The sequence below is a fragment of the Diplotaxodon limnothrissa genome, linkage group LG11 (genome assembly GCF_057381915.1).
Source record: "Diplotaxodon limnothrissa isolate DT_005_m linkage group LG11, D_limnothrissa_male_GT1.1, whole genome shotgun sequence".
NCBI classification, from domain to species: Eukaryota; Metazoa; Chordata; class Actinopteri; order Cichliformes; family Cichlidae; genus Diplotaxodon; species Diplotaxodon limnothrissa.
Genome location: NC_140606.1, coordinates 30,507,906 through 30,523,238, shown reverse-complemented (window position 1 = coordinate 30,523,238; position 15,333 = coordinate 30,507,906). Strand labels below are relative to the sequence as shown.

The 15,333-nt window shown below is 42.2% G+C and overlaps 2 protein-coding genes across 6 annotated transcripts in view; both read right to left on the bottom strand.

The window, feature by feature from the left end:
• The window catches only part of kif13a (kinesin family member 13A), a 39,631-nt gene extending 27,762 nt beyond the window's left edge, over nt 1–11,869 (bottom strand). For all 5 annotated transcript variants that reach the window (XM_085366598.1, XM_085366602.1, XM_085366600.1 and 2 more), the window contains exons 1-3: nt 11,551–11,869; nt 11,234–11,324; nt 821–833 (exon numbers count right to left, since the gene is read on the bottom strand). In XM_085366598.1, coding sequence (XP_085222724.1) covers nt 821–833; nt 11,234–11,324; nt 11,551–11,605 — 159 coding nt within the window. In that variant the 5' untranslated portion in view covers nt 11,606–11,869. The remainder of the gene's footprint in view (nt 1–820; nt 834–11,233; nt 11,325–11,550) is intronic.
• Nucleotides 11,870–12,850: 981 nt separating this feature from the next.
• On the bottom strand, nt 12,851–14,391 carry LOC146623166 (E3 ubiquitin-protein ligase NHLRC1-like). Its single transcript, XM_085365748.1, has one exon. The coding sequence runs from the start codon at nt 14,233–14,235 to the stop codon at nt 12,997–12,999; it is 1,239 nt and encodes a 412-aa protein (XP_085221874.1). The 5' UTR covers nt 14,236–14,391; the 3' UTR covers nt 12,851–12,996.
• Nucleotides 14,392–15,333: the final 942 nt, after the last annotated feature.

Below are 15,333 nucleotides of genomic sequence, written 5' to 3'. Positions count from 1 at the left end.
TTAAGGCTGGTTTGGTAACTAGGGCTTCAGCCTCCTTTGGCCTGTCTCTGTCGGGCCTGAGGGTGTGACTGCACCACAAATTGTTTTAGACTGGACAATTACTATTAATCAGCAGTGCAAATAATGATGCAGCTGAGGCGCACAAAGCCCTTTTTGTCATTTCTAGTATGAAAACTGTCCGAATGTGATTGGACTGCAGCGTCTGTTTCCCCAGTAGACGGCAGGGAGAATTTGAGTGGCACTATAGCTCAGCAGACAACCACGTGCTTGTCTAGCTGAAAGGTATTATAGGGTAGCTCGGGTTCACAGGCCCCAGAGACCATGCACACCCGTGGCCCGGACTAGTGCTCCCCTTGGTCCAGCCAGGGGCTGACTGTACTGAGCACAAAGCCCGTCCCTGGTGTGTGAAACATCTCTGAGCTAGTCACCAGCGTGTTGTCAAGGGGGGGGGGAAAGTGGGGGTGCACTCCAACAATGCAGCTTTGAATGTGCGCACACACTGCCCCAGTGTCCGCGCTCATCCCTCTCTCATTGTAACGCCTTTGTGGGTGTTCACGAGATCTTAGAGCGCTGACACATTCACACGGACATCTATCCGGCTCCTGCTGACCAACCAAACTACTAAAACACCCTCAGTCATGTCCCTAGAAACAGCAGTGGACTGAACTGTGCAGGATGTCTCTCAGCTCCTCGGGGGAGAAGCGCTGCTTGTCCCGCATCCTGCTACTGAATGATCTGTGAAGTCACTATAAATGGAATTCAGCTCTGTTGATGTCAGCAGGTTGTTTTGTAGAAAAAGAAACAGATAAAACATACATACCTTAGGTTGTTTCCTGGTGAGATTGAGGGGAAATAGTAGGAACCCAGCAGATGAACCAAAAACAGAGAAAAACACAGAGAAATGAACATAGTTAGCAAACAATTTCACAGTCAGAACTTGATATCCACAGTGCTCTGAAAAAAAAAGAAACGTGTAACCTCAGTTCTTTCTTTGAAATTCCTTCTTTGACTTCTTTCACTCCTATCATTTTCTCACTCACTCATTCATTTCCACATTGTTGCTTTTCCTGGTGGGAGCTGGTGCTGTGATTGGGTTCATAATTGGGCCAGTGGAGTGTGAGGAAGGGAAGAGATTTAGGATTCAATGTCCCACTGACTCTGCTGAATAAATAGCTCTTATGCCTGTGGACTTAACACAGAGGCCAGCTTGGGGAAGCTGCACTGTGCATTACAAGCTCCCGGAACTAAGGACAAAAGTGTAGCATATATGGTTCTAACATATGCAGGATTATTCTCTTAATTGGACCAGTCCTCATCTTACAGTAAGGTACAGCCTCTACGGTGTGTGGTTAATTAAGAAATGCATGCTCCACAATCCAGTCCTTCAAGATTCAGCAGATAACTCCTGCAGAAGTCTTCTGGCACAGACACAAAGGTGGGCATCACCTTCACACAGTAACCAATACAGAGCAGAAGCTTTGGGAAGACTGAAACACTGCACCAATGTTTCTCACACAAACTAAGCTGAGTCACCGACAACGGCAGGGCCATGGAGTGCTCAGCATCCATTTAAAAATAGCCTCTGTTTTTTTTTAATTTCTAAGTTTCAGAATAATAGAAAATCAAGGGGAATAGATAAAGAATTAACTGTGTTTTAGCTCTTACGACAGAAGAGTGTGGTTGAAGAACAAAAAGCAAGAGGGCCTCATCTGGGTTCATACCCTATATCTAAATCTGGGCCACTTACAACACTGAGACTTGGTCTTAATCAAAGCACACAGAGACTGCAGCAGGCAGTTCCCCTCCACCGGCCAGTCGCTCCATACTGCAGTGCAAAGAGGGGACGCCCAGGAAGCGCTACAGTATGACATATGCAGGCTATGTGGGTCTCCAGACTAGAGGGACTACAGATAAGGTCTTCATGCATGCTAAACTGAAAGGCAAAATTTAAATTAAAAAACATGGCAGAGATATGAAGATGGAGTACTGATGAAGAACAAAAGGAGAAAATTGAGGAGGAGTGGAAAGAGAGAGCCACAGACACACACTTGATGATGAAAAGATGAAAGACTCGCTGTTTTTGAATGAGTGCACTCCACAGCAGAATCTCCACATCTGCAGCATAAACTAAGCAGCAGTAACAGGGGCTGCTGCAGTGGTTTGGCGGCTCATGCTCACTGTGTCATCTACTGTATGTACAGTTAATGTATCCAGTTACGGCATGCTGGGAATGCTGAACAAGACAATAGGAGGAACTGTTCCTAACTGGCTATATTTAGGATTTCATAGAGTTCCTACTTCCTTGTCAAAATCTCACAAGACATTCATTTAATTCCAAACAGCTGACTTCATTTTAGCCTCCTATTCAAAACGAGTCCCTAACCTCCTACCCTATCACAGCCAAGAACTCCTTCTCAGTAAGTTAAAACACACTATCCTCCAGTTCTCCCCCTTTGCTTTGGACATACTCTCTAACTGAAAGCTGTCTTCCCTGACATTGATCTCACAACATATGAAGTCACATTTGGATGTGTAAATACTTCTAATGATGCTTCCTGCACAGAAAAAAAAAATATTTTTCAGGCTATAGTTGTCAAATGTAGTAGTTTATATTACAACACTCAAGCATGAAGCCCACAGGCAGTCTGCTAAATAATCAGCATGGATGTCAAGTTATGTCTTGAGGGCTTATTAAAGACTATGCTGTGGTTGGACAGTACAAATGTGCGACACGCATGTATGGCACAGAAGTGCCAGGTGGTATCAGGTTATTATCCCCTCAGAGGCAGATGCACTAAGCCACTGCAGCCTCAGCAGGGCATGAATGAAATCTAAAGCCCTTTTCAGACATGGCAAATATAACATTTCTGCCTTCGTCAGTTTGACTTAGTGCATTCTGTCTTTCAGATATAGTCCACTTTTGCATCATCCAGACACACCCATGGCAGTGTGCACACAATATTTGCAATCAAAGCAAAAAGACTTTTTTGCACTTGTGTCAACAAGCAGTAACTGTGGTGATGCGCAACCACACTTTTGAATATTAAGATCTCTCCACCATTAAGAGCAGGGTTTCTCCCTGCATGCATGCTGCATGGTGGTGCTGCGCAGGCTGACCGCACCCTTCACACACAGGCTTGGCAAGAGAGAGAGAGAAAATGAATCATAAAGAACTCTATTAACCTTAATGCAAACATGAGGTAGTTAGATGAAATTATTATTGTGTGCATGCTTTTGCTGTTTAGGTCACTCTCTGATGAGCCGAGCAACTCACAAAATGAGCGACAATGTGACATGTTGTGTATTGGAGGCCAAACAATTCAAAGGCCTGACCAGCCGTTGTTGTGAGTAGGGTGCTCAATCCGACATACTGCAAAGCTATCATCCTCATGTACCACAGCACGTACATTAGGGACTTAAAAATCCTGTCAGGATGGGTAAAGTGTGTCTCTGTGCTTCCTTTTAGGGGAACGCTTAGGTTCCTGCAACTCCAGCTACCTGATGCCAAAGCACCCATGTATGACTAACTTGGCCAAAGGGAGGAAACTGGCCTCTCACACTGCTATGACTCTCCTCCTGCACGTGGTGTGAGATAGATTAGAGGAGAAAATATCCTCGTTTCTTGTTAAACGATAAGAAATATCACTTCAATACCAGACCGTGACCAGTTTCAAAGATAGTCTGGAAAGGGTCTGACAGATTTTTGTGGCCCTTTCAGCTTAAATCCATGGGTGTGGCAAAAACGAAGGTATAAAAAGTGGGAAATCAGCACTGGAATTCGCCCCCCCTGTGGTTATGGAGCAAGATTAAGGCCACTGGGTTATCGTGCCACTGAAAAATGCACTCTTCTAAACCAGCAGACAACACATCAGATTAATGTACTGTATTATCCACCCACTGAAGCAGAGATCTACTCTAAAAAATTACATTCTATTCCCACAAGCTCACACAATTATTAGACAAAATAATGAGTTTTTATTGTATCATTTAATACAGTAGTTTCTAACAGTATATATACTACTTGCCATTATTTACTGAGATTCCTCAGCAGCCTTTCAAAGACTTTATGATGACATAATCCTGCTCAACAAATGGAGTATGGAAGAGGTCCCCCCATTAAGACTCCACAGCATTCATCCCCTCTGCACATACTCTCGCATACACATAACATATTTTGCTGCCGCTCCCACACGCATATTCGAATTCCTCCTCTTGATCTATGGTTGAAACATCACTCCCCCATAACACACACACACACACACACACACACACACACACACACACATACAATCTTTTCACCTTAATTTAACCACACAAATGACTTTTCCCCCGGTAAGCTTCTGACATGCTTCAAGACAATTAGATTTCAGCAAGCTGTAGAGCCAAACACAATTTTCAGACTGTGTGTGTTTAAGTGTTAGGTTAACATTTCAAATTGCCTGCCAGTAAGTTTAGAACCGGACATGCCTGTCCCCGCTCAAAGCAGAGGTCATCTTGCTGCATAGACACCAAGCAGAGTTACAGTAGAGGGGTGCTGGGGATGGGTGCTGGGGGGGGGGGAGGTTCCCATGTAGCACCCAGCCTTCATGCATAACTGACCACACTGTCAAGAAAAATGAGTACAATCCCAAAATAAAACATGACAAATAACTGTTAAGAGCTTTACATGCTGGACAAAAACATTTCCAACGCAGCACTGAAGGAAGATAATTTGTTAATGAGAAAACCAGATTTAGGCTACTGAGACAACTAATTCATATCATACAAGCTCAGACTTTGTCAGCTAAATATGCAACATCTTGGTTAGTGTTGGACCCTTTAACAGGACCGCAACTCAAATTCTCTACTGCAAACGAAAGCCTTGCATTTAAAATGCTTCCTAAGAAAAGCATAGACTTATCAGCTATGTGCACATTAATGTTTTGTCATGTATGTGAAAGCAGCTTTTTGCCGTTTTAGCAGCTGAGGTAAAGCGACTATTACAGTTTGACACTGTAGTGCACTGGTCCCCACAGCATAAAGTTTATAAGGTACAGACTGAAAAACTAGAGATTTTGGTCCATATTTACATGACAGCATCTCACAGATTTGTCAGCTGCACATTCACAATGCAAGTCTTTGGTTCCACCAGATCACAAAGGTGCTGTATTGCACTGAGATCTGGTGACTGTGGAAACAATATGAATAGGTGTCATGTTCAAGAAACTAATCTAGCATTAACAAGGTATTTTCATTTTTTTGGACCACTCTCTAAACCCTAGAAATGGTTGTGTGAGGAAAATCCCAGTAGGGCAACCGTTTCTGAAATATTCAGACCAGTCTGTCTAGCACTGGCAGCAAGGCCATATTCAATGTCACGAAGTCCCCTTCCTACCCCATTTTGATGCCCAGGTTGAACTTCAGCATGTCGTCTTGACCGTATGTATGACCCTAAATGCACAGAGCTTCTGCTGTCTGATTGGCTGATTACGTGAGGCTTTTTTGTGAAATAGTGTTACTTAAGTATTCACAGCCATTTAAATTACACCATTAAAGCTCTAAGGCCAAAAAAGGGGTGACAATTCTGTTAATGTAAACTGCAAATTGATCAGTAACACCTGCACACAGTTTTGTAAAGCAGTGATATTGACAGGTATTAAAAAAATCAAAATACTGAATGCACTAAATGATCATTTTTTAAAAAGCCTAAAACAAAGGAGTCCTTGCATCATTGTTCTAAAAGCTAAAATTAGTCTGAAAATATTTGGAATGAGCGGCTGGAGAATATCATATCACTCATGAAGTCATCAACATAACTTCAGGACTTTTTCTGTATCTTGAAACTGCTGTTGCTAAGCGACGGTGGTAAACATGGAGGGCGAGTCAACCAACCAGCCTCATGAGTCAAAGTTGGAGTATGAAAGGCGAATTTACGATCTCCAAAACAACCCTTAATGAAGAGCACTGTCACCAGCAGCACACGTGATGCTCATACCAACTGCTGTGTGGTACCTCGAGGTTTCCATAACAAATGTTAACAGCAACATATGATGCAGGCAGGGTCTAATTTGATCCTCTCTGGCATTTCTGACAACAATGTGACAAGGTGGGTCACCAGGCTACGTGTGTGTATGCTAAAACACAGACCACATCTACTCTTAAATCCAGTAAGTTCCAAACAAGCCAGAAAAGAAGTGCAATTCATCAATTAGTTCGGTACAGTACTGAGCAAATGAAGAGAAAAGGAAGTGACACATTTACTACTGGGACACACCGCTCATGAACCCCATCTGCCTGCTGGATGTCACTTAGCTGAATAGATCTGGCATATGCCGGGCGAGGATAATAACAAAAGCCAGAGTGAGAATGTTTAAGAAGTACAAATCACATCATTAATGTCATTAATTGGAGGCAGAAATGTAATTTTAACAGAGGTATGGGCTTGAATGGCTCCACTTCCACAGAACGAGACCAAAAGCAAGTCCACAATAAAACACTACCTCATTATGAAAGCAAACAGAATATAACAAGCAGGCTCAAAAACTTCAAAAAGGCCTCATCTCAGAGAATCACGCCAGGAACAAAAACCAGAATAATTATAGAAGAAAAAGTGTTTGAGAGTGAATTTTCACAAATACTGCCTGTAGAATTAGAGGCCACATGTGAGATTAATGAGGCACAGGCCTGACAAAGAGGGAAGGCACCATCTTTTCTCAATTCCGGATCAAGATGTAAACAATGTCCCACCCTCTAAACAAACAGGGAACAGTCCTCAAGGGAATGTAATTGTTATATCAGCGTGCTGCTAGCACTTTCTCCTAATAGCAAAGAAAGCAGCCTTAAAGTGAAAATCTGTGCTGATAGTGTGCAACTAACTGTGAGAATAAGATTTTAATGTTGATTATTGGCACATGAGAAGCACCAGTGAAAAAACAAAGAGAGCATTCCTGAGGTCGGCCAGTGGACAAAGCAGCATTGTCATTTAGTAAAGGCTTGTTTTGGAAATCTGGATGACACTTGTTGATGTGCAACGAAGAGAAAATGTGACCAAGGCTCTAAAAAAAACAGTGCACTGTCATGTCTACCCAACACCTTAGTGCAGAAAGCCCAGTGTCTTTATTAGCTGTGTTTTAGTGAGGGTTAGCAAACAAATAAAGTTCTTGGATGCTAAAAAGCATTAGTAAAACATAGGATGATTACATTTAAAGGAGACATTTGAGATTCTGGAAAAGTTTGATGAGATTTTGATGAAAAGACTGCTAGTAAACTTCACGTCTATATGGTAAATATTAAAAAAATATGTTAAGCCTAGCTTAGCATGAAGGCTAAAAGCAGCTAGCTAACGCCACATAAAGGTAAATTAGTTTTTAAATATATTGTTTTGTTAATTACTGTGTGCAGCTTGTAATACAGGGTGTGATATGCTGGGAGGATGGAGAGGAATCCCTCACCTACTACATAAACTGCTTTTTGTTTTGTGTTTTATCTAAATAAAATGTATTTCCCCCTCTGATTTTTAGCACTGCATCTTGAAACAGTCTATAAGGCAAACAACAATGAAATCAGAAACTGACTTTCACTTTCAGCACTCCTGATGGGAGATGACACAGCAAACATGGAGGCGATCTGGATCCCATTCTGTTTCAGCTTTTTATTCTTCCACCTTCACACCAATGCTGCTTCAACATGTAAACTGCAGCTAATTAAATAACAGAGAAATGAAACTGATTCAGAGTTGAATCTGAGGCCCATCAGGCGGCAAAACACATTACAGAGTATTTCATTATATTAATAAGAATTACATTTAATCCAGTTAAATTATTTATATGGAAGTATTACAGGTGTTGCTTGATTGGATTTTTAATTATTATTAATTGCAAAGACAGTAAGGGTTGCAAAAATCTTCTCGGAACAACATGTTAAAGTTGAGTTCCTTATTTCAAAAAAATGAACATTTAGGAAAAATAGAGAAATCAGGACATTCGGGACCAAATTACTCATCTTTCTGAACATATTTAAAAGAATGTATTTGTTCATGAAATTTCAGAAGCAGCAGCGGGTTTTTTAACTGAAGCTGCACTCCACACCGCACAGATTACATATTCAAGTAAGCAAGATAACACTAGTAAGTGCAGATAAACCCAATTGAGCTCTTGTGACCATCGGAGATAAGAAGAGATTAGATGTGAAATTACAAGCTTGGGGACAGACATTATCAGATAAAGACATGCTTCCACTAATCATCTTGAAATGCAGGACTGCAGAGCTAGAGTGACATGGGGGATGAGAAGCCCCAAAAACTTGCATATTCGACAGGACAAAGACAAATGCCTTCTGAAAAAAAATGACCACATGGAAGACAAAAGGCAGCACCTCCATGTGACATAAAACAGACTCCATTGCGTCTGTCTAAAAAGTGATTGTGGTTAGCTCTTGTCTTTTCCAATAACTGTGCATCTGAACAAGACAAGCAAGAGATTTACATAAAGCAGATTTTCCAACACAACATGACCTTGTATTCAGTTGTTGCACGTTGACGGACATGCTGGGACTTGATAGATGTAATATGGCTCTATTGTGTGAGTCGAAGGGAGTTTTTTTGGTCATATTGCTCAGGCACTCATCCCCTGTGCAGACAGCAGCCTCAGGTATTTCACTGCCTGTCCACCCCCACCCTGATTGTGACTGACTGTCACATGAAAACTAAACCTTTCCCAGATTCCTGTTTCAAATATGCCATTTGTGCCAGCTTAGCAAGCAGACGAAAGACGAACCTTAGGAAATTTAACCTCTAGCCCTGAAGTCATAGCCCACGTTTCATTTGCAAACCGCTGAGCTTACTCTTCAATTCTCAGGGAAACAGGAGAGTGGGGTGGGAGTCATGAGTGTAGCCATAATGTTCTGTGGTGCAGAGGCTTCAAACGAAATCCTTTCTTTAAATTCTTTACATGAGTCACGTTTTTAGAGGTGTTGTCCAACCTGATAAACTCATTCACTCGATTCCACCTCCCAAAAAGACATCATTTCTGTATTTCATCAGACTGAAGCAATATTTAAAAATTTTAGGCACTGAGCAAAACCACTGAAGCAAAAAGAGTCTCACTGAGATCCAGATGTTGTCATTTTTTTCCATTTATAAATCCTGAATTTCAAAATATGCAGCCAAAGATATAAACAAAATACCTATTAAATTAAGACGTGTCTACATTAAAAATATCTGTTACTGCTTATCCCATTCTAGGGCTGTGCCTCATCATTCCCATGAGAGAGAAAAAGTTCCCAGGATCTTGGTCAGCCATATTTGGTATGCTAATACCCACTCAATCTGACACATTCCCAACACACAGGAACAGGTGTCTTCAAAACAAGGCAAAGTCTTAGCGATCAGGGTATCCTCTTTTGTGGCTCCACAAGCAGCAAAAGGGGAAAATTATATGGTTTGGGAAAACCGTGGCAGCCTAAGCACAGAGACCCAAAACACACACACAGCACTAGTGCTGAAATGTTAACAAGTAATTATATGCCTGGACTGCACTATAGAATAGCGATGAGACATAATAAAACCAAAGCGAGTCAGAGCACAGAAGGTCGTGGCTGATGTGCAGCTAGACAACAAACCATTCCAGGATCTAATAAGGTGAATTCAGGGGAAGCTGAAAACATTTAACTGAGCTTCCATGAAAGGAATCTCTGTATAACTGATACAGCATCTAATCAGATATGGAAACTCACGCTGGATGAAAATGTGAAATGTGTTTGTGTCTCACCCATCAACATGGCAACTGGGAGGAGTTGAAACATCCTGACTCTGAGACGAATATAATGCACGTATCTGCATCTCGGTTACTGTCGCTCCTCTGACCGCTCGCTCACAGCAGCTTTCTGTTCAGCTCTCCCGTTCCACATGTGTTAGCTGTGAGCGGGATTTGTTTAACTGTCTGGAAAGCAGCCACTGTATGGTAATTTCTGTTGTGATAATTGCCTTAAGTACAGGTTAATGTGCGTGTACCCGAGCTGCTGGGCGAGTGAGCTTAACGCTGTTTGATGCTGACTGCGAGTTACTTGAAAACTTTAACAAGGCTGGGTGCAGGCCACGAGAAAAGCCTTGACTGGAGGCAGTTGCCTCCTATGGCTTCATATTCAGCAGTCACACTGTGGCTCGAAGAGTTGTTTGTTCACTTTAACTAATCAGTAAGGACATTACGCAAATTATAAATATGCTGTGTGTGGGTGGGGGGGGGGTGGGGGGGGGGGGCAACAAAGAACCTTGGATTGTGTTCAGACTGAGCATCCTTTTAGCTTTATTTGCACCTGCTGGTAATCAGGTCAGCTGTCTAACCATGTGTGACAAGAGAGAAAGCAAAACAAGCGCAAAAAAAACAAAAAAACAGCAGAAAATCCTCCAACCATGATGGGAGGAAATATTACATCTGTGACTATTGCTAACAGGCATGAAATTTATGAGCATACACTCATCGTTGGCCTATATTCTGTGTGGCTTCAGACTTGTCTTCAGTACAGTATGAAATCATGTCAGAACACAGCACAAAGTTTTAATGACCTTCAGAGTGCACAGATAGTGTGAAAGGTTAAAGGATGCTTAGCTTTCTTAGAAGCTTTTCTTTACTCTTAGATAAAATGCGCAGCCCGTTGTGTCTTTAAAAACCATCAGTGTGATCCAACATGTCTTTGAACGCAACATGACAAATTACCTCTGACTTCGGAGATTTACAGTGGCACCCCGAGGCCAGACATTTATCTGCTCAGCCTTGTACATGTCTTCATATCAAAGAGGCTCAACCTCCTCTCGTGGCTTTGAAAACCCCAAATCAGCCATGCAAAATACCAAGGTGGTGTTATTATCCTGAGATGATTACTCTTGGAAAGTTCACATGAATTACATAACATAATATCATATTGCAAGCAGGTGGGTGACAGACACCATGTCCTTTGCTGCAGCTGCAGCAGCAGCAGCAGCGTTGCATTTGCACATATTTTATTTGACTAAATTCTCCTTTGAATTAAAGATAAAGTGTTTATAAGTGCTCTTGCTTTAGTGTATTTTCAGACACTGCTACAGGAGGTCACTGTGTGTACAGTTATTTGCTCATTTTGAATGCTTTTGTCACCAGACATTTCCAAAACACTCATAACTACAGCGAATCTTAAGGCGCCCTAACGCACAATAGTTCTGTAAATAACTTAGTGCACAAATATTCATTTAAACTCTTGACAGTATGTGAGTTTTGTTTACCTGTTCTCTCCTTTTGCATTGGAGGGCGGTGGGTGCAGAACAGTTTGGTTGTCCTCCATGTCCACGACACATTTTGTATTCAGTTCAATTTCTGCAGAGAAAAGTTTGTTTGGAAAGTGAAGCAGAATGCGGGGGTGTGAAGAATAAAATCGGAGTTACTTTGGCCTTCTTTAAACTATTCTCAAGTCTGACTTCAGGCTCACAACTCAAACTGAAAGCAGCAATGGCGAAGAAACCAAAAGTTTATGGTAATGTGGCACGAAGCCAAGGAGACAGAAAAGGAGTCTGCAAGCAGAAATCGTCGTTATAACACTTACCCCTGCGGTTCATGGGCCGAACTCTCACTGCAACTTTTACCTTTGTATCCGACATTTTCGTCCACTTTTCACTCCCACCCTGTCTATTCGCCCAGCTATCAACGCAGAGTCTCCGACAAGAAAGCCCGGCTTTTTGCCAGAAAACAGGGCAAAAGAATCTAGCTAAACAATCCCAAATGAGTCCGATCCTCGATGAGAAGTGATGGGAAAGCGTTCATTTTTGTCTTAGTATCCATCCGGGTTCGCTTCTTGTGCAAATCCAGCACTCAGCTCCAGCCCCAGACAGCATCCCCACCGCCATCTTCCACTGGGAGCACGACTGCTATCCTCTGGCAGACTGGAGAGACTGTGCCAAAGAGGGGGAAAGGATTTACGCACCCCGCCGGCGCATCGGCGCATTGGGGGAAACCAATGAACGAGAAATGTGAGCGTGTGTGACAAGTTAGTTCACATGCATCAGTGAGCATTGAGAGGCAGTGCGGAGCTAGGAGTCAGCTTTAAACAGTTGTTATCAAATATGATTTTTGGCTACGACTTATTGGCGCTTAGTTCTCTCACACATACACACTGAATTGTTTAATTATTTGCATTTTTGGTAAGCAAGAAAAGGGGTCAAAAAATTTTACAGTTATATAACTTTATTATAAGGTTTAGCAGAATCATTTTTTGACCCACCACCTCACTTCTGTTGACGTAAAGCCTAAAAATAATGTCTGTTTTTCACTCTTATATCCCCAAGCTGCCAAATCTATTTATTTATTCTGGGCTTCTTTGAATTTCTTTTTAAAGTTTAAGTTTTGCCATTTGTGAATCACCTTAAAGTTTTGCATTAAAAAGCTCTTACACACACACACACATATACATAATTTGTAACTTCTGTTTTAACACATATGATATAATCTAATTTAAAAAGTCTTCTGTTATACACGGAAAAAATAAACATATAATCTGTAGTTGTGGCATATAACGTTTATACTATCTATGTATGGTCTCACTGTCTGCTGTTAGCAGCTGGACCTTTATTTCTCAGATAGTTTCAATTGGCATAATTTTTCAAAAGCCTTGGATCAGTTCAGAGACTGAGAATCATCACATTGCTATATTACACGTCATTAAATAACACAACATCATTTTCAACAACTGCTACAACATTAACACAATAACAGACATAATTTCATACCTGACGTCCTGCTGAAAATGGTTTCACCATATACAACCTTTTGTTTTATTATTATTTTGACACTTTCAAAGTAACACAATGACATTTTTACACTCTATCTAAAGTAAAACTTGACTTGTAAACTAGTCACAGAAGGCAACTCAAACAACAACAAAAATAAATTAATACAACCTCTCATCACTTCATCCTGTGATAAGCTACATTTCACTTCACTTTATTGAATTTGTCTCACTTGAACAGCTACTTTGGGATTGTTCATACATAAACTATGTCACAGGTCCAGCATCAGATTTGGGAGAATAAATCTTCACTGTATGGTCTCCACTGTCCAGTGTAATGAGAAGGTTGTTCAGTAGCGTTAATCCAACAGGGCGAATAAGATGGTCTCCCACAAGAGGAGTACGGACTGGGCCACTCTGGAGCTTCCCTAAGCTCCAAATCATCCCCTGGTCTGAGTCAATCACAATTAGATCTCCATCTCTGTCGAACGCCACACCTGAGATGCTGAGCCTCACTGTGGACTGCAGGGTCAGGCTAAAAGTGTCTGTCTGGTAAAGGAGGTGGAACTCTTTTGTAAACACCCTGAGCCTTCTGTGTTGGTGTCTCTCCGTTGGATTGGTGACATCAGTTAGATGCTCCGTCACTGCAGTGTTCCCATTCACGCAACAATAGGCCACCGCTTTAGGGCACTGAAGGTCTGAAATGGTTGTTTGATGCTCTAGAACGACGCTGTGACTATAGTCCACCCTCACCTTGGAGAGAGTGCCGGCCTCAACATCAGAGACCAGGATGTGTCCACAACTGTCAGTGTCCACGCCCCAGGGCATCTGGAAGGAATCTTTGATTGTCAACATGTGATTCCCCCTGGATGTGAACACTTTTACAGCTTTATCACCTGCATCAGTCACAACCACGTGACCAGCTGGGGTCACTGCCACGTCCACTGGGTAACAGATGTCCCCACTGGCTGCTCCTTTTCGCCCAAAGCTGTGCAGCTTCTTTCCCTGTAGATTGAACACCACCACTCTCTTTTCTCCATCATGGACCACAACTATTGTTCCTGAGGACCCCAAAACAGCTATTCCAGTTGGGTTGATAAGAGTCCCCCACCCACCAAATGCAGTACGCAGGAGAAGAGTTGTGCACGTCAGAGCTGCGGGAAAGATAAAACCAGCTTTTGCTCTACACGGAGGAGCAGACGGTGAGGGACTTTGAGACAACAGAAGATCCTTTAGGTCACTAAGAACCTGGCAGTGGGAGGTGCTGTCAACACTGCATAACTGTCGACAGAAAGGGCACTCCAGCTTCCTCAGGAGAGGGTGGGACAAAGCTGTGATGCATTCCAGACAGAGTACATGGCCACAGGAAAGGTTCTGCGGTCTGCGCTCCCTTTGCTGACAGCTAAACGTCTCGAAGCAGACTTTGCACTCCAGTAGGTTGATCTGTATCTCTCTGATGATCCCCTCTGGACTGAGGCAGCCACGATGTTGGAGACTCTTAGCCATGACTGAAATATCCTGTTCTTTAAACCCTGTGGGATGGTTCAGTCAGCTGATGCAGGCAGCAGCAAATTCAGGAAACCAAAATAGAATGCCAATTTACGTGGTGAAATAGAGAATCATGGAGAGAGGCATATGAAGCACAATTTTGTGTAAGCACTCGTGCCCTGGGCTTTTAGGCCTCAACTGTCACGTGGTATTTTGCACATAACTAAGGCTCTCTGCTGCCCTCCTTTGGAACAGTCACAGAACCCAAATTGCAGATATCACAGAGTAAATTCAGTGACAAAAAAGCCTGTATATTACTTTTAAAAAAGGAAAGAAAGAAATATGCCTGGCTGGAGTTCAGTGCACAATCTTAAATGTGCAACAGTGTGTCAGCCACAGCTCTGCCACTACTCATGTTTATTTCCAAAGGAACAGCAACCGTACCTTCAAATACATCTTGCCGTAGGTCAGCATGCGGCAGCTATTTCAGTCTGAGTTTCATGCTGTGCAGACGGAGTGAAATCTGATCTGTTATGGGCCGTGCTTGAATCAGCCAATCCAGCCCTCCTTTGCTGCAGCGGGACACCCCTCAGGGGTCAAACAATGTCATTTAAAATTTCTCTTGTTAAGTACGCAAACACAGAGGGGCTTCCTGCTAATAGGAATGTGACAGCAAGTAAAAACGACCAAACAAGATTAAGAGGAAATGAAAACACTTTTAATACATTTCACAGTGGAAAAGAACAGCACAGGTCGTTTTCAGCAGAATTGTTTTTGGCAAATGACATCTAAATCCACAGACGAGGTCCTATTTAGTGTCTACTGTATGTAGCACGGGAGCCAGGTCTGTTCCAGAGAGGTCAGTGTCTGGATTGTCAAGGATTATGAGGGATAGTATATCTGTACTGAGATGATACTGACACATGAAATGGAAATATAACCTTCAAATAAAATACTCAAGGCCAGAAGAATCAAAGACACACACAAAAAAAATCAGTCTTAATAGAAACTGAAAGAAGATAGGAGTTAAAAAAACAAAACAAACATGCAAACAGGCACAAGGGGTGAATTAAAATGTTACCACGACAGTGAAAAAGGTTCACATAACAATACTGG